The sequence below is a fragment of the Leuciscus leuciscus genome (genome assembly GCF_965113295.1).
Source record: "Leuciscus leuciscus genome assembly, chromosome: 24".
Lineage (NCBI taxonomy): Eukaryota > Metazoa > Chordata > Actinopteri > Cypriniformes > Leuciscidae > Leuciscus > Leuciscus leuciscus.
In genome coordinates, this window is record NC_138723.1 from 14,403,746 (window position 1) to 14,422,900 (window position 19,155).

Sequence of the window (19,155 nt, forward strand, 5' to 3'; positions counted from 1 at the left end):
CCACCCTTCGGACGTATGGAGAACTGCTTTAAAAGTTTGCTCAAATGTTTCATAATTGTTGACATGAAAAAAGTCGCTATTTCTAGATACAAACATGCTTTGCGTTTTTTTAAAACGGCGTTGCGTTCTGATCTACAGAGGGTTTATGTTTCCCATACAGCATAAACAAAAAACAAATAACTATATTATAATAGAATTTAAAATATGTAAATATAATACATTTAAAATAAATAAAATAATATGTAGTTATTTGTTTATTTATTTGATATGTTCAACATACTTCAAAAAAAAAAAAAAAATATATATATATATACATATACACATATATATATATATATATATATATATATATATATATATATATATATATATATATATATATATATATATATATATATATATAATATATGTTTAAACTTCCAAATGCCAACATAATACAAAATGTACTTCAATAGGATATAAAATGTATGTTTCCTTAAATCTTAAAATTCTTTAAAAAAAATTAAAAAAATTGAACAATATAAATATTTAGTTTGAAAGGAAATGAATATGTTTAGATCAAATAAAATAATATATAATTATTTGTTTATTTATTTTATATTTTATATTTATTTATTTATTTTTATTTATTTTTCTGGCCAAAAATATTGGTTTAAACCTCCAAATGCAAAATAATACAAAATGTTCTTCAGGGGAAAGAAAGTGCTTCTTAGCATTATTATTGGGTAACTGCAATCATTTATGAGCAATACAAATGTATTTAGTTTGGGAAATAATGCATAATATAATTTAATATAATAGCGATATATAGGTCATTTTTTTTGTATATTTTGTTTTCTCCATGACTGGTGGTGAGTTGGTTGGGCTTAGATGGGAATAGCTCAGAGCATCACATGTGTGTCAATAGCAGTGTGGTTGCTGGATAATTTCCTCAGCCACTCCATAAATATCTGTCTGTCTTCTGTGGGAATCCTTCAGTTGACACAGCTGAGAAGCAGGTGTTATTCAACGGGCCCTCCCTCTGCCCCTCATTCCCTTCATCTTCACTGTCTTCTCTACTCCTGAGTCCTGGCCTTCCAGCTGCTCTTTCAATCTATCTTCATTTTGTGTGTCTTTTGCTTGTTGTTTTTGTCCCCCCACCACCACCACCACAACCAGTCTCCACATACAGCAGGCCTTACAGAGTGATCCTTCTCTACCAGTCATGTTAAAATGACAGCATGTCCATATCTGTGTAAATGTCTGAGAAGGGAGCATTTGTGTGTGAGAATGAGGTGAGGGCTGTGCCCGCATTCTTATGGCATTCTTGACATTCCCAGTCTGTGGCACTCTGCCCCATCTCTGCACTGCTTGTATGCGTGTGTGAGAGAGATTTGGTGCGTAAATGAAAATGTACACTTTGTTCTCTTGATTGGTTGCCGCGGGCCAGCAGGAGGATGGGGTAATTAGCAGAAGACTCTGCCTCCCCGTGGCAGTTCACGAAGGTGAGATTAGTATATAGGTCTACATCTGCAGTCAGAACCATGAGTGCTTTAGTTTATGCATTAGCTTGCAAGGCAGCACTGTTAGGTCTAATGATATTCCTCTTTCTTCTGTAGAATTCTGCAATTATTTCAGCTAGAATTACTTGATATATATTCACTATAATTATGAAAAATAAGAGAATAAAAAATCTTACATTTACATTCATGTACATTCATTGTTTTTAACCATTTATATTCACCTTTGCACTGAAAAGATGGTGTTGTTCTAATTACTCAGAACCAAAGTCTAAAACCTAAGTTCAACTATTAAGGCTCCAAGTCCTGCTATTTCCTTACGGATAGGCAAAGCAAGTTTTAATGCACTGTATTTGGTGCATCGTAAATAGTGATTAACATTAGAATCAGAATCAGAATCAGAATGAGATTATTGTCAAGTATGTTTATACACACAAGGAATTTGTCGAGTGAATAAAGACACACTCACACAATCAGCCACTTTATTGGGTACACTTTGCTTGCTAGTACCCCCTTTTTCCTTTAGAACTGTCTTAATTCTTCGTGGCATAGATGCTGGAAACATCCCTCAGAGATTTTGGACCATATTGTCATGATAGCGTCATGCAGTTGTGAATTGTTGCTCAGTTTCCTGTTTGAATGTCACCCGGTGTGTTTTCTGCTGCTGTAGCTCATCTGCTTCAAGGTTGGACATGTTGTGCGTTCAGAGACCTCAGTTGTAACAAGTGGTTATTTGAGTTACTGTTGCCTTTCTATCAGCTGGAACCAGTCTGGTCATTCTCCTCTGACCTCTGGCATCAACAAGGCATCTAAACCCTCTGGAATCTAAACCCTAGAGATGGTTGTAAGTGAAAATCCCAGTAGATCAACAGTACTCAGTCTCAGATCAGCCCGCCTGGCACCAACAACTGCACCACATTCAAAATCACTTAAGTCACCTTTCTTCCCCATTCTGTTTAAACTTCACCAGATCGTCTCGACCATGTCTACATAGCCTACGTAAATGCGTTAAGTTGCCGCCATGTGATTGGCTGATTAGATATTTGCATTAACAAACAGTTGAACAGGTGTACCTAAAAAGTATAAATGATTGACTCTTTGAATTTATAATATCAATAAATAGCCTATCTGTTTATTCAATTGTCAAATTCTATCTCAGACTATTTGGATTATAAACAGTTGTGTCGCCTAATGCTGTTGTAGGTCAATCCGCATTTATGGAGTTCACTGAAGGCTAATGTAGGCTACAGACTAATCTAAAATCATTAAACCACTCTCCTAAAAATCAATTCAGAGATAGAAAGAAAATGAGCCTTTAATTAGTGCCAGTCTAATGTCTGGACCGCATGACACCCTAAAATTAGTCGGGGTGATTACATTTTTTACGTTTCATTTTATCTCTATTATTCAGGTGTAGCCTATCTCTCGTACAAATTTAGATTTTTAGGCTTTTTGCTGTAAAAAAGCACAGTATTCACAAAATGTGTTTTGCACAGAGATTTTTTTTTTCAGTGTTAAAATGTAGGGTGCAGTGAATGGGGGGTTGGGGGAGGGGGGTCCGAGCCCCCTAATTACATTTCGATCCCCTCCTGATAGGCTATCTATAAAGGCTATAGGCTTGGCTATCAGAGTTTTCAAATGTTTTACGAACAATAAAAAGTTAGATTACAAGAAAAAAAATCACATTCGCTTATAGCAACAGTAGCGCTTTCAGTTAGATTTTGTTCACTGACAAAATATAAATAGCTTCTATCATTAATTATTATACATCACTGTAAAATAGGTGTGAAAAAATGACTTCCTTTCCACTTGACCTCAATGACAATGACCACGAAGAACAACTGTTTACACCACTCCACATTCGTGTCCTCTTTTTGGCCATTAATGAGAGTAAATGTGTTTGTTTGGTGGGTCGATTTAAGTTGCTTTATTTCCGACTCGGCTCTATGCCATTTAGTATGCACTTAAGGTAATGGAAAGCAGGAGAATATCATGGGAACCATGTAGTCTCCTGCTCAACCAATCGCGAGCGGCTGGATTATGCCTCACAAAACCTTTTAATACCTCTGTTCACTAATGATCCGGACCCGCGGCCCTTTAATCCCCACTACATTAATTAAAAAGAGCACGAGCCCTTGGAAGATCGTGCCATCTGCCGCAGTTTCATTCCACAGACAGATTGTGTTTGGCGCTTATTTAAAACAGAATGTCTTTACTTGTCGGGAAAGGCAGGAGGAATGAGAAAGGGATAAGACTGCAGAAATGACATGGGGAAGAAGCTATAGAGTTATTTTAAAATATGTTGAAACCTCTTTGTCTCAGCTTTGTTGTCTCAGCTTCGTTGTCTGCTTTTGTAACCCACCACATATTATTAATAATAATAATAATAATAATAATAGCTTAATGTTAAATGTTAGACTGAATATTAAATGTAGGCCCAATTCACACCTTTTTTTTCTGAACTAATATCGAAAATTATTTAAGATTAGGCCTATTTTGTGTCTTGTTTTTTTTGTTTAGACTGTATGTAGCCACGCCCCTTTTCAGCGCTGCACGTTGTGTTCTGTCTTCCGGTTTGTATTTCTACAGCATGAAGGTAAGATCTTACAGATTTATGATTTAGCCACTCCTTTTAAAATCTTGCCAGTCTACTGACATTTGTTATGACATCCGCTTTAAACATTACAATGCTTCTGATAACTTTCATTGACTCAAAGTAGCCTAATAAGTAAATCCACTTCACCATCTAATTACTCTTCAACAGCAATGCCATAGAAATATAGGCTAGATCGACCACTGAAATGGAAGTTCAAAGAAAATTTTAAATAATGCGCAATTGTTTCTCTGGCGCATAAGGGTTATAATGACGACTTGTTGGCTCAGCTTCCTCCCCTCATTTATGGATAGGCCTACATTCAATTTTTATTGAGATGCACAAAATAATAACAGGGTGGATGTGGACAAGATGGGTGGATGATTTCTCTCACATACAACCAGTTACATTATTACTTTAGTTTGAACTGGATTGAGATGGGAAACAACACGTAAAACATTGCCAAAGAAATTTAAATACTTCAACTTCAAACATAAATTACTTTCATAATCACTATTTACACTCTCAGTGTCCACTCTGTTAGGTCTTATTTAACAGGGTGGAAACAGGGTGGACATTCTGACCTAAAATCAGCCAAAAGAAGCTAAAGAAGCTAACATAGGTTTATCTAATAAAGAATAGCATAGTCTTTAATTATATATTTTTTTCCTTCTTAACAGGGTGGATGTACTAGTGTTGACCACATCAAATTTGAAAGATAAAATTTGTCAAAATAGACAGATAAATCTCAGTAGGATCTCACTCACTTCCCCAAATTGTTTTCCCTCCACAGTAGTGATGGACGGCTTTATGATATGATGTTATTTAATTTTCCCAATATTCATTTAAAGGGACAGTAGTCAAAAATAACAGGGTGGACAATAAATTGAGGCACTAGCTAAAATCTTTATTATAAAATAAATTAGAGAGAATCTTTACTGATATACCCAACAATGTAGAAAAAAAAAAAAGAAAAAAAAATCCTTATAGTAAGTTTAGCCTGAAATTGGGATACACAGACCTGGGGACATGGTGTTAATTTAGTGTTAATGCTCCTCAATTTTGGAATTCGCTACCTCTTACACTATGTAATACCTCATCTGTGCCTACTTTCAAGACCCAGTTAAAAACATATCTATATAACATGCATTTTGGATAATGTGACTATATGTATCCTATGTGACTGTAATGTATGTGTGGGTGTTTAAATGTATTGTAATGTACAATGTAAAGCGACCTTGCGCTATGGAAAGGCGCTATATTAATAAAACTTCTTCTTCTTCTAGCCTGAAATTGGGATACACAGACCTGGGGACATAGGAAAAATGATTATATGTGGATCAAAATGCTGTAAAATGTCTCAAATTATTTTTTAATCAACTTTAATATGCTTATAATACAAATTGTGTTATTTATGACTTAGACAGGTTTAACATGTATATTGTTCAACATTTTAAGTAAGATCATGATCTTTACTGGGGACACAAAAGGCACTGAATCAATGACCCAATTATATATAATAAAAAAATAAAAAGATGGGCACCATTATGTAAAACGAATGTAATTACGGTTAATAACAGGCAAATGGGAATAATATTATAAGCCGACTCGTATATCTACAGTGTATTGAAATCATACATTTTATTTTATTTTGTACGTATGGCGGTGGGAGATCAACAAACCCCAATTGTGAAACGATTCGGATTTTAACAATGTAATAAGAAATGTATTGAAAATGAAGACACAATATAGTGTTTAGAGTTCACCTCCTCCCCTTCTGTCTCCCACATGCAAACACACTCGCGCTCTCTCACTCTTGCGCACGTGCCATTGGCCAAAGGCGCGCTCTCCAGTGTTAAAGTACGAGGTTCAGGGATTTACCACTTCATTGTCATTAGTGTGCTCATTCTCTCACGAAATGTTACTGTGCGTTTGGGTGGATTTTTGTCTACCATTTTAAAGCTTTAGCTATGAGTGTTTTGTTTGGTCGTTCATTTGAAGGCACACAGGAAGGAGACTATATTTAAATGGAGCTGTGGATATGGACATGGCAGGTAACCTGCCTGGCGCTCATCGCGTCTCTGATGGATGTAGTTCTGGCACAGATTCGTTACACGATCCCAGAAGAACTGGAGCACGGGGCTTTTGTTGGAAATATTGCGGAGGATCTGGGATTAGACACCAACAAACTCTCAGTTCGCCGATTTAGAATAGTCTCAGGTGCAAAACGGCAATATTTAGAGGTGAATTTAGAAAACGGGGTTTTATTTGTCAATGAAAGAATTGATCGAGAAGAGTTGTGCGAACAAAATCCATATTGTTCATTCCATCTTCAGGTTGTGATCGAAAACCCATTAGAATTGTATAGGGTCGAAGTTGAAATATTTGATGTAAACGACAACTCTCCAGTCTTTCCATGGAGTGAATTTAACCTGGATATCTCCGAATCCGCCGCGCCTGGATCGCGCTTCCCACTGGAAAGCGCGCAGGACCTGGACGTCGGTGAGAACTCTATGCGCTCGTATTTGCTGAGCGTAAACGAACACTTCGTCCTGGACGTCCAGACGCGTAGTGACGGCAGTAAATTCGCAGAACTGATCCTTGAAACTCCGCTGGACCGGGAGCAGCAGAAGACCCACTTGATGGTTATTACAGCGGTGGATGGAGGCTCGCCAGAGAGGTCGGGCACTGCGCAAATAAACATAACGGTACTGGATGCCAACGATAACGCGCCTGTGTTCGATCAGAACTTTTATAAAGTGAAGCTGGCTGAAAACGCACCGCGAGGCACAGTCGTGATAAAACTAAACGCCACTGATATCGATGAAGGACCCAATGGAGAGATCACATACTCTTTCAGCGGCCACGCTCCAATGAGAGTGCGCGAGCTGTTCAGCGTGGATTCCCGCACTGGAGAAATCAAAGTAAAAGGACTTATAGATTATGAAAAGGCACGAATGCACGAGATTTATGTGCAAGCCAAAGACAAGGGACCCTCTGCGGTGGCAGTGCACTGCAAAGTTATGGTTAACATCATAGACGTCAACGACAATCTTCCAGAAGTGATTCTTACATCAGTATCTACGCCTGTCCAAGAGGATGCTCCCCCTGGCACAGTGATAGCAGTCATTAGCGTTATGGATAAAGACTCTGGGGAAAACGGAAATGTTGATTGTGAAATTCCTCATCACGTTCCCTTTCAGCTGCACTCCTCTTTTAAAAACTACTACACTTTGGTTACGTGTGATTTTCTGGACAGAGAGACCATTTCAGAGTATAACATCACCCTCACGGCGCGTGATATGGGCTCGCCTCCTCTTTTTACCAGGAAAACTATTTTAGTGCAAGTGTCTGACATAAACGACAACGCGCCGCGTTTCAGACAGCCCTCCTACACGGTCTACCTGACCGAAAACAACGCGCCAGGAGCCTCGATTTGCACCATCACCGCACAAGACGCAGACGCGGATCAGAATTCTTACTTATCCTACTCTATTCAAGAAAACGACATCCATGGAATGCCAGTGTCCACCTACGTGTCCATCAATTCAGATAACGGCAACATTTACGCACTGCGTTCTTTCGACCACGAGCAGCTCAGAAACTTTCAGATCGTGGTTCAAGCCGAAGATGCTGGTTTTCCGCCTCTCCGCGCTAACGTAACAGTGAACGTGTTTGTTTTGGATCAGAATGACAATCCTCCAATCATTGTATCCCCGATGCCCGAGAATGACACCACAGCGGTTGTAGTTGTCCCTAGAAATGCTGATGCCGGATACCTAGTGGCTAAAATCACCGCCATGGACGCGGATGCCGGGCAAAACTCGCGTCTTTTTTATGAAGTCCTTCAAGCTACAGATCTCAGTTTGTTCAGCGTTGCGTTGTACACTGGGGAGATCAGGACAATCCGCCGGCTGATGGACAACGACCCCAGGAGGCAGAGGCTAGTGGTTTTGGTGAAGGACAACGGTCATCCGCCCCTCTCGGCCACGGCCTCCATCATGTTGTCAGTTGTTGACAGCGTGCCAGAATCCTTGCCTGATTTTGGTGACCTCGCGCTCAGCCCTCAGTACAGGTCAAACCTCACGCTGTATTTAATCGTGTCTCTGGGCGCGGTTTCATTCACGTTTCTCGTGGCTATTATTGTCCTGGCTACAATTAAGGGACACAAGGACAGAAACTCGTGCTGTGGGTTTCATTCTAAGGACCCCTCCAGTGACGTCATTAAAAAGTCCAACTTGAACATTCACATATCACCGGGATCAAAGGGGCCCACGCACTGCGTGGAAGTAAACGCGAACCACCCAATAGGTCAAAACTACTGCTATAAAATGTGTTTAACTCCAGAGTCATCTAAAAGTGACTTCATGTTCCTCAAGCCTTGTAGCCCGATGGGAACATCTTCTCGAAATAACATCAAGGAAATGGAAAATAAAACTTTGACCTGGAGCCCAACCAGCCACAGTCTTGGTACAAGGAATGTGACCTCTCCAAACGAGGTAATAATCAACAAAAAATAGATATATCAAGTTTGTCCACTAGATGGAGACTTCATATACTTCTTGTTCTTTAATCAGCCCAGAAATTGGCAGGAGATTAAATAATAAAATGTAAACAATAGCCTGTAAATTGTAATTTAATTACAAATATAAACAATATTTGGACATGCCAATGCAAGTACCACACGCAGGACTATACTAATAATAATGATAATAACAACAACAACAACAACAACAACAGTGTTGGAGTAACACGTAATCAATTACTTTTTCAAGTAGCTAGTAAAATAACACATTATTTTTAAATTTACAACAAAACATCTGAGTTACTTTTTCAAATAATTAACGCAAGTTACTTTGTTTTCCCATTTATTGACTGACAGCTCTCCTGTCCCTATGTTGAGCTAACTCTGTATTATTTTAAATAAATAAATAAATAAATAAATAAATAAATAAATAAATATATATATATATATATATATATATATATATATATATAATATAACACATCACAACAATATAATAAAATATATAATTTTATAGAATAATTGCCCATTATAATAATTAAATAATAACAAAAACAATAATTATATAAAATAAAATAAAATACATATTATTATTATTATTATTATTATACATTTGCAGAACAGCACTGAAATTAACTATTGAGCAAACAATAGTGTATTGTTTATTCTACCTTTGAGCTATACTGGATATTCATTGTTTTTCTGTGAACTAGACCTTAAAATTCTTAATGCACAGTTCATAAATAAATAAATAAACACATGCATTTTTTTGTCACTGCTGCAAATTGTAAGTATACTGCAACAAGGTGATGAATTAGTAAAGTCACTTAGTGCTTTAGTGACTGTTTTTGATGTGTTCTTCTGAGGTCTTTCCTCTTCTTGGCATAGACATTGTGCTTGTAGTACATTATTGTGCCTCTCATGTATAAGTGCGTGGAGTAAATATTTCAACTCTTTTTTTTCTTTTCTTTGCAGCTCAAACAGGGAAACAAAGACCAAACACTGACTAAGAACCAGCTCAATTATACATACAAAAGGTGATTAAAGTAAAAGCTGATTCTATTGCTCTCTCTCTCTCTCTCTCTCTTTCTCTCTCTCTCACACACACACACACACACACACAAAGCATCTGACATGTCCATGTTTTTTTTGTTTTTTTTTAGCCATACTCCAATAAACACAGGTAGGACTCTGCAGCGCAGACTGATTCAGGACTCAGACAACTATGCTTACCCATCTGTTCCACAGTACTGGACCTGGGGAAATCACATGCATGGTAAAATCATTATATTTGTCATCCTTAAAAACATGTTCAGTTAAAAGGCATGCTCAAAAAGACCAGCTTTATATATTCTGTATAGCTTCCTTGTTATTTAATCGAATTGAACTTTTCTTTGTCACTTAAAACAGATTATAAGACCTCACCTAAGGTTGGGGGCTTTCCAAACCGATCATGGACACGTTACAACCAACCGGATTCAATTCAACCCTCACCAGACTATCAACATAATGTTTACATTCCCGGAACACCATCAACACTCTGTACACTTAAGATGGCAAACAATGGGGAGTTTGAAGTCTACAACTCATTCTCAACTTTTGGCAAAAAGAAAAAGCCGAACAATAACCGCCAAGAGGATGCAATAATAACCAATGATTTTTTCAAATGATTTTTCCATTTGTATTTTTCATCTGTAGATTTCTTCCTGTATATAAATTGTATATATTCCACTTGGATTAAATGTGCTGTATAATTTGCCTTCATAACTTTCACAACAAGACATTACTTAAAGTACTTTGATAATTCTGTAATTGTTATTGCATTGTTTTCCTGATATCTTCAGTGTTCGAAAACTTTCTGAAAGCATTAAACAGATGATTGCTTCAATTATAATCACCCATATTGGTGAGAATTCAGGTTATATTTTCCAAAATGATATCCCTTTTGTTTCCAAAATGTACAGAATAAAGAATATCATTATAATTGATTTAATATTGCTCTTTTGTCATTTGCAATGTAAAAAAATGATCACTGCAGTGGTTCTTGCTGTGCCAAAATGACAAGAAACAGCATGATGGTATAAAACTGTGCATTTCTTGTCTATTCCCCCACCCTCTTTGACAAAAAAAAAAAAAAAAAAAAAAAAGTAGAGTAGCAAAATATATAGAGCTTTAATTTATAGGTGGATTTTACATGTATAACATTAAATCAACATGGCTTATGGTTAGTTTACACAATGGCATTAATCTACAAATGGTTTGAAGAGACAAGTATTCACAGTGCTTCTTTATAAATGACACACCTGTAATTGTTACTGATTAGGTGCATTAAATCGTTACCAATTAGATACATAATTACAATTAATTATAGCAGCCTGTGTGGAATATTAGCAGACCGCAACATCTGTGATTTTAGGAATAATAATAATAATAAAAATAATAAATATAAATCATTACTGTAATAAAGTGAGGATTGTCGCGCAGAAATTTTTGTTGTTGTTCATTTTCCACCCTAAACATGCTTTTATTTTGCTTGGCTTATCAGTGGAACCAAGATACAAGATGGATCTGTCCGTGGTGCTGAACTTGCTTCTTGTTTGATGACGCCCAACAACAGTCTTAATTTGTCGAGAAAAATAAATAATAGTACCTTATATAAATACATTTTTTATTACTTTCAACATTTGCAGACAAACTGTACATTATATGTGCTAGCTTTCATAAGACTTCCAGAAAGCTAAAGTCAAAAGTAATTTCAGAAATAATATTTTTTTCATTTTCCTAAAATATATATTTATATATATATATTTTTATGTAAATGTATATCTTCACACGATCGATGTCGCTGCACTAATGCTATTCACTTTAAGGGGAATGCAAGCACAACCCATGCTTTTCTTTCACAATGCTGTTGGACTGTCAGAGCAGCACTGAAGCTCAGATGAATCTGATCAGCGGGCGGGATCCACGGCACGGCGCTATATGGCGATTCTCTGCTGGATGCTTTTAAGATGCTTTCCAAATACCCGCTAACCTCCATTCGTTTTCGAAAACATTGCTATAATTCTTGTGAAAGACAGCGAAAGCATTAACGTGTGCACTGCAATGGATCAAAGGAGGAGATGGCGTCTCGGTTTCGCAGTCCTCTCCGCGCTGTGGAGTCTCGCCTCGGCTGTAACAAGATACTCCATCCCCGAAGAAATTCCAGTGGGCTCCGTGATCGCAAATATCGCCTCGGATTTGGGCCTCGACGCGCACAGCCTGTTGGAACGAAAGGTAAAGCTGGATTATATTCATAGCAAGAAATACCTAGAAATAAATAAAGACACCGGAGAACTGTTTATCGCTGAGAAAATTGATCGGGAGTATTTATGCCCGGCCAAAACATCATCGTTCTGTTTCCTCAAGATGGATGTGATAATCGAGAGCCCATTACGCATATTTAATATCGAATTGGAAATTATGGACATAAATGACAACGCGCCTCAGTTCAGACGGGAGAGAATACCGCTCGATGTTTCGGAATCAGCAACACCTGGAGAGAGATTTTCTTTAACAAACGCGGTGGATGCAGATGTTGGAGAGAACTCGATCGAGACCTATTACCTGAGTGAAAGTAACGAGTTTACCATTGAAATCCAGACTGGAAGTGACGGGACTAAATATGTCGACCTGGTACTAAAAGCTAGTTTGGACAGAGAAAAACAGGCCGTCCACACACTAACCCTCACCGCTGTGGACGGCGGCAAACCTGCACGTTCAGGCACGGCCAGCATTATCATTCAAGTGCTGGACATCAATGACAACGCCCCTCAGTTTGATCGACAAGTTTACTCGGTTGACCTCATTGAGAATGCACCTATAGGGACGCTGATTATGCAGCTGAATGCAACAGATTTGGACGAGGGTGTCAATGCGGACGTCATATACTCTTTCACTTTATACACATCTGAGAAAACACAAGAAAAGTTCTCTTTGGATCCCAGCAGTGGAGAAATAAGAGTAAAAGACGAGATCGATTTTGAAGAAGTGAAGAGTTTTGAGATGTATGTTGAAGCCAAGGACAAGGCAGTGAATCCGCTTTCAGGTCAGTGTAAAATATTAGTGTTCATCACCGATCTAAACGACAACCATCCTGAGATTACGATCAAATCTTCACAGAGTCTGATTAAAGAAAATGACCCTGTAGGAACGGTGATCGCCGTCATCAGCGTGAGCGACAGGGACTCTGGAGATAATGGCAAAGTTGTTCTCTCCATCCACAATGCTGAGATGTTACCTTTTGCACTTAATAAGTCATCGGAAGACTTTTTTACGTTAATAGTCACCGAATCACTTGACCGTGAGCGCATCCACAGTTATGACATCACTCTTCACGTGACTGACAGAGGAAGCCCTCCTCTGACCGATAACGAAACGATCAGTGTTACAATTCAAGATGTAAATGATAATGGCCCAATGTTTCCTCAAACCCTCTATACCATTCATCTGATGGAAAACAACGAGCCCGGAGCGTTGCTAGCCTCACTAACCGCTCATGACCCAGACCTGCATGAAAATCAGTATCTGGTTTACTTCATCATAGAAAAGGAGATAGTCAACACCTCAATGTCCATGCTGTTTTCCATCAATCCTGAAAATGGCAACCTCTACGCTTTACGCACATTTGACTACGAAAGGGAGAAGGAGTTTCTGTTCCACATTGAAGCGAGAGATTCTGGGCTCCCTCCGCTTAGCAGTAATGTGACCGTACACATCATCATCCTGGACCAAAACGACAACACGCCCCTCATAGTTTCTCCCTGGCGTCCGCAGGGCACTGTCATAGAGCAAAAAATCCCAAGGTCGAGCGATAAAGGATCCCTGGTCACCAAGGTTATCGCGTTGGACGCCGACTCCATGCAGAACTCTCGTATAACATATCAGTTCCTGCAGATCACAGACACGCCACTATTCAGCCTCGATCAGTACAACGGCGAGATACGAACCACGCGGATGTTCAGTTACAGAGACCCCAAAGTTCAACACCTGGTCATCATAGCCAGAGACAACGGAGAACCGCCTCGCTCCGCCACGGTGACCATCAAGATCTCCACAGTGGACCAAGTGGTCACGCAGTTAACCGAAACCACAGAGGTGCCTGTCGAATACGACCTGATCACCGATCTAAACCTGTACTTGCTGATCGGTTTGGGGTCGGTGTTGTTTATGCTGCTCATCACCATCCTGGTGATCATCGTGCTGAAATGTCAGGAATCGAAGCCCTCACAAGCGGCTCCACAGGGTAGGAACAGCATCCACAGCCAGAGGAACTCCTCCACCATCGCTGACTCTACTCTCATCTCAAGTGATGCCTACTGGTACAGTCTGTTTCTGCAAGAGACTAGAAAAGGGAAGGTGGTGGTGCGGCAGCCCCTTCCTAACGGAACAGGGTTTATTGTGTCAAGTATCCCAGGAAGTGCTGCGCTGACTGAGACCAGTGCATCAAGATCTTCCACTTTACAGGTACTGGAACCACTATATGCATATACAGTGACCCCAATAAGTAATGAACATATAAAACAGTCTGCATTAACATCAAGCCAAGTTTATTTTAAATAAATATAGCTCAAGGACACTTTTTAAGCAAAACATTTAACCCTCTGGTGCTGATCAGTAATTTTTTGACGGAAAAATTAAATGTTTTGTTTTTTGGAATTATTTTACTTCATCAGAGTGGAATGAAACTTGGTAAAGGTTTTGGCACTTGCTGTGTGAACAGAAAAAACATGGACATGATTCGAAAAGGTTAAATGGTCCTGAAAAAATAGTCACACTTGTATTGGTTGCAGTCAAAAATGATTGCATTGGAAATGAATGATAGATGCATTTCATCTATTGGTTACTGCCCACAAACAAACTCGTACTGAAAGCTAATTTTTTTTGGAGAAATCAACTTCAAATTTGGAATATATATTTATATATATTTAAAGTTCACTTTTTTAAACTTCAGCAATAATCTGCCATTATCGAACTAAAATATAGTACAATCATTTCATTGAAATACATTTTTTTGGGTCATTTTTGACCCACATGCAAATATTACCAGAGGGTTAAAATTAATAAACTAATATTGTTCAAAATCACTAAGGCACATTTTGATTATCAGGCATTAAATGTATAAGTGTAAACCTGACTTCAAACATCCACTGAAAATGACTTTGGGCCTGTTTGTTAAAGGAAATTTGGGAGAAAAAAAAGTGTAAAAAGTGTGCACTGTAAATGATAAACAGCAACAAAACAGATCTGTTTTTTGATATTTATTATACATAAAGTTGGACACCCAGTCTTAACGCATCAGTATGTGTCTATATTTGGATGTGAGTGGGAGAACGAGTGACATGCAGTGATGGAGCTGTGAAGTAAAGGAAGACTGAGAATTTTCCACACATTTAGACTGATCATATAATTCCCTTTTCCTGATCAAAGTTAATCAAAGTAAAAGTAAAAGTTAGCTCTGCGGCTTTTCTCCCTTTACGTCAGCCTAAATCTGTGTGAGAGCTTTTTCTGAGCTGTCTCCAAATGGTTGCTATCACTCACACTTAATCATACTCAGATATGCAACCTTAATTTTAGAGTCTAGACCTCTGTTGAATAAGACTGCAATCTCTCAAATAAAAGATTGCACATACAATTGCAATATAATGCATACCTAAAATGTATTGTTGTGTATTTAAGACTGGAAATGTATTTTCTTGTCCATTGAAGTACATTTTGTAATATATTTTGCCGTGTTTTACAGGGTCGGCCCAGTAATGTTAAGTTGTTTTTCACTCTATTTTGTTTCTTAAACCTAATGTTCCATGTTACTATTAAATAAAAACAACAACTAAACTATTCAAGAACTAGAAAAATGCATGAGGTTCAGCATTCCTGTAGCTCAAACTATAGCAATGGCAAGGTTTGATTTCCAGGGAGTGCACAAACTTATAAAATGTAGATCTTTGAATGCAATGTAAGTTGCTTTGCCAAATGTAAAATGTAAACATTCTGTTCTACAGTCTTGACTGTTGGATTAATTGCGTTTCCTTCTATTGACAGGAGTCAAGCAGTGATTTACCATGATCTGGACACGTTGACTGATGGTTTACAACCTTCCACACCAGGCTCTGTCCATGAAGGACAGATTGAACTTCTATTTAACCGTTTATCAGGGTTTCTTTAGATTCAAGACATTTTGGTCAAGGATCTAACTTGAGCAACCTGTGTGTGTAGCTTCAAGAGAGAGATTCTTTCATGTTTTATATTCATTTATATCATTTGTCCTTTCATTTATTACCGTAATTTACTCATTTGACTTATTTTACTATCACTTATTCTCCTGCTTCCTGTTCTTCACGTTGCCTTTTGGGCTAATAGAAGACCAAGACCAACATTGTGTCAGAGAAAGACATTAATTCAGCGCGGCTGGATCTCATATTTGTGGTGATTTAATGCTGGGTCTAAGAACTATATGTCAGCCATTTGTAACCACATTGAGCATGACTTTGCATGGCTAAGACAAACAAGATAGACTTTTTGTATCTAAAAGATTTCTATACAGATTCTATGACAGAAGAGAGAGATACTGGTGGTACTTCGTGACTACCAGAAGAACCTGGACTTTCAGCCATTTGGGGTTCCAGTAAGATACAAAGACAAAGATGGATCAAAGTTCTGGTATCAATGATGCTCTATTTTTGCATAGTTTAAACGCGCTGATGAGAAAGTTGTGATCAGATGAGCACAAGCGAATGAGCCAGGCATTGTCTATACCTCAAAACATTTGGTTTGACATCTATGTAGTGCACATGTACACATAGATTAATGTTTATTTTTCTCCTGCCCTGTAAACGGCTTAAAATTGATTTTCCTTGGCAAGAGCATTTAGAAAATTAAAGTATTTTAAATCAGACAAATGCTACAAAGTAATAATTACATCAGCATGGCAACTGCCATAGTGATGTGCCAAAATTTTACTGAAAACCAAGGAGGCAAAAAATGTGCAAATCCAAAAAAAGGTAAAACCAAGTATGAATCTAGCTTTTGCAGATATATAGCCAGAATATTATCCTGCCACAAAAATGAATAACTGACAACAATAATATACACCTTTTTTGTACGAGAATTAACAATTATATTATTAAATTGCTATTCAGTGTAATTTTTGGCCTTATTTACTGAAGTTTTTGAAGTTTATATTGTTTTGTATTATGAAAACAAGAAAAGAAATGCTTGTTAATGTATTTAATGCTGCTTCTTTTATGATGACAGTGCAATGTTTTAAGAAATTATTATATGTGGTGAGATATTTGGCAGTTTCGTTATATCATTATTATGTAGACCTAATTATATCGTTACAGAAATCAAAACTCCATTCCTTTCCTTATATTAAAAGGATTTGTCGCAGCTAAGGAGTGGGATGGTGGAAATGAGTGAGGATAGTGCAAGAAAATGTGGTGTAGGAGGAACAAGGAGAAAAAGAGAGGGGAAAAAAACAGCAATATAGGTCACTTGAAACATGTGATCTGTATTTAGATTGGCACATGCTGTGACCAGAACACAGAATGACACTCAAAAGTTACCATTATAGTATTGAAAGCCTTGTAATTCAGTTGAAATAACTGTGCTGAAAGGTGACAGCTCAAATTGGAGTTCCTTAAAGCAGATTTGAGAATTTAGAGATAAATGACACGAGTAAAAAAAACTGCAGTGTGCCTTAGGGCAGAGAAAAGTGTGCCTGAAATTTAAAACAGCAAAAACTGGATGAGGTTTAGTATTGTAATACTATTAGCACACTCATACACCACAATCTCATCGACATGCCTTGGGTTTCTCGTTTCGGTATTTGTATTTACTTTCTGTTGCCTTACTTGCGAAATGTCCTTATGCAAACAAAGTAAACAATGCCTTTGTGTCCTTGCTGGACTTTATGATTTGCCCTTTGCTTGTATATACAGCTGTAAAATAAAAGCTTTTACAGTATTTCTGGAGTTTCAGACTCACTGTCTTGAATTGTGAAGTGTGATCACATAATGGCAAAACACACCGTCTCATTGGTGCTGACCTAGGCAAGACTGCCTCCATAGAAACAGTCACCATGACAACACCTCCATCTCTTTAGATCTAGAGAAGCACACCATTTTTTAACCTCTCTAACACATACTGTCAAACTGCCTGTTTCTCCCTCTGCCTCTTTCTTTCTAAAACACACATGCAGATTCTCACGCACGTATATGTTTTCAGGCCTTGATACGTGATATGCTTATACTGTGATTCAGAGTACAGATCTGAGTATCGCATCAAATATCTAACTGAAGCGATAGTTATAAAATACACAAATATAATAAAATAATTAGACAGTCTCAATGAGCCACCCATTTAAAATGTATGCTGGTGTGCTTCTATAATTTGTCTGTGTATTTCTTCAGGATTGAGATCTTTCTGACTTGGGAAGTCAAGGATATACACACAACCTAATAAATGGTGATTTAGTATTGAATAGGCAGGAGAGAAATACTGCTGACACCATCTAGATGCGTTTTACATATTTCTGCCACTAGTTGGGGCTATTTAGCACGCAAAAGCTTGACACAGCAGTTTGCAGATCTGTCTCACAGTATCTCACCACAGGCACACTTCAGCTGGTCTGCGGCTTCTGCACTGTAGCACATAAAGTCTCTTACTTGACGTGACAGGCAACATACATGGAACTCAGCATTCTTTGCTCAGTGTTTTTCTTTGTTATCGATATAATACCACCCGAAGCTCCAAAACACATGGATGCCATTTAAACGGTTTAATTTTTCATTCTTCCATTTTTAATTTAGAGTGCACAATCTCTGTCCACAAATACACATTTATATATATCTTTAAAATATATACATCTCTTGCCCTTACATACAAGAATTTTATTCAAGTGTGCTATTAGTATACGTCTTGTGACCTAAAAATAAGAAAGCATACTTTCAGTCTACTTTTTATGTACACTACCGTTCAAAAGTTTTGGGTCAGTAAGAATTTTTATTCTATTTTTTAGGGGAAATAAATAAAATAAATCAATACTTTTATTCATCAAGGATGAATCAAATTGATCAAAAGTTACAGTAAAGACATTTGTAATCTTACAAAATATGATATTTCAAATAAATGCTGTTCTTTTGAACTTTCTATTCATCAAAGAATCCTGGAAAAAAAAAAATCGTACACTGTTTTCAACATTGATAATAATAATGAATGTTTTTTTAGCATCAAATTAGCATATTAGAATAATTTCTGGAGGATCATGTGACACTGAAGACTGGAGTAATGATGCTGAAAATTCAGCTTGATCACAGGAATAAATTACATTTTAAAATATATTAAAATAGAAAACAGATATTTTAAATTGTTATAATTTTTAACAATATTACTTTTTTGTGTGTGTATTTTTAATCAAATAAATGCAGCCTTGGTGAGCAGAAGAGACTTCCTTTAAAAACATTAAAACTCTAACCGATCCAAAACTTTTGACTGGTTGT

At 37.5% G+C, this 19,155-nt stretch overlaps 1 protein-coding gene across 1 annotated transcript; it reads left to right on the forward strand.

Moving 5' to 3' along the window:
- The first annotated feature begins 6,055 nt into the window (after positions 1–6,055).
- On the forward strand, positions 6,056–17,608 carry LOC309488893 (protocadherin alpha-C2-like). Its single transcript, XM_082157311.1, has 6 exons — positions 6,056–8,591; positions 9,593–9,654; positions 9,781–9,893; positions 10,028–10,276; positions 11,661–14,122; positions 15,698–17,608. Exons 1-6 carry the CDS (start codon positions 6,120–6,122, stop codon positions 15,719–15,721), a joined length of 5,382 nt encoding a protein of 1,793 aa, XP_082013437.1. The 5' UTR covers positions 6,056–6,119; the 3' UTR covers positions 15,722–17,608.
- The last annotated feature ends 1,547 nt before the right edge of the window (positions 17,609–19,155 follow it).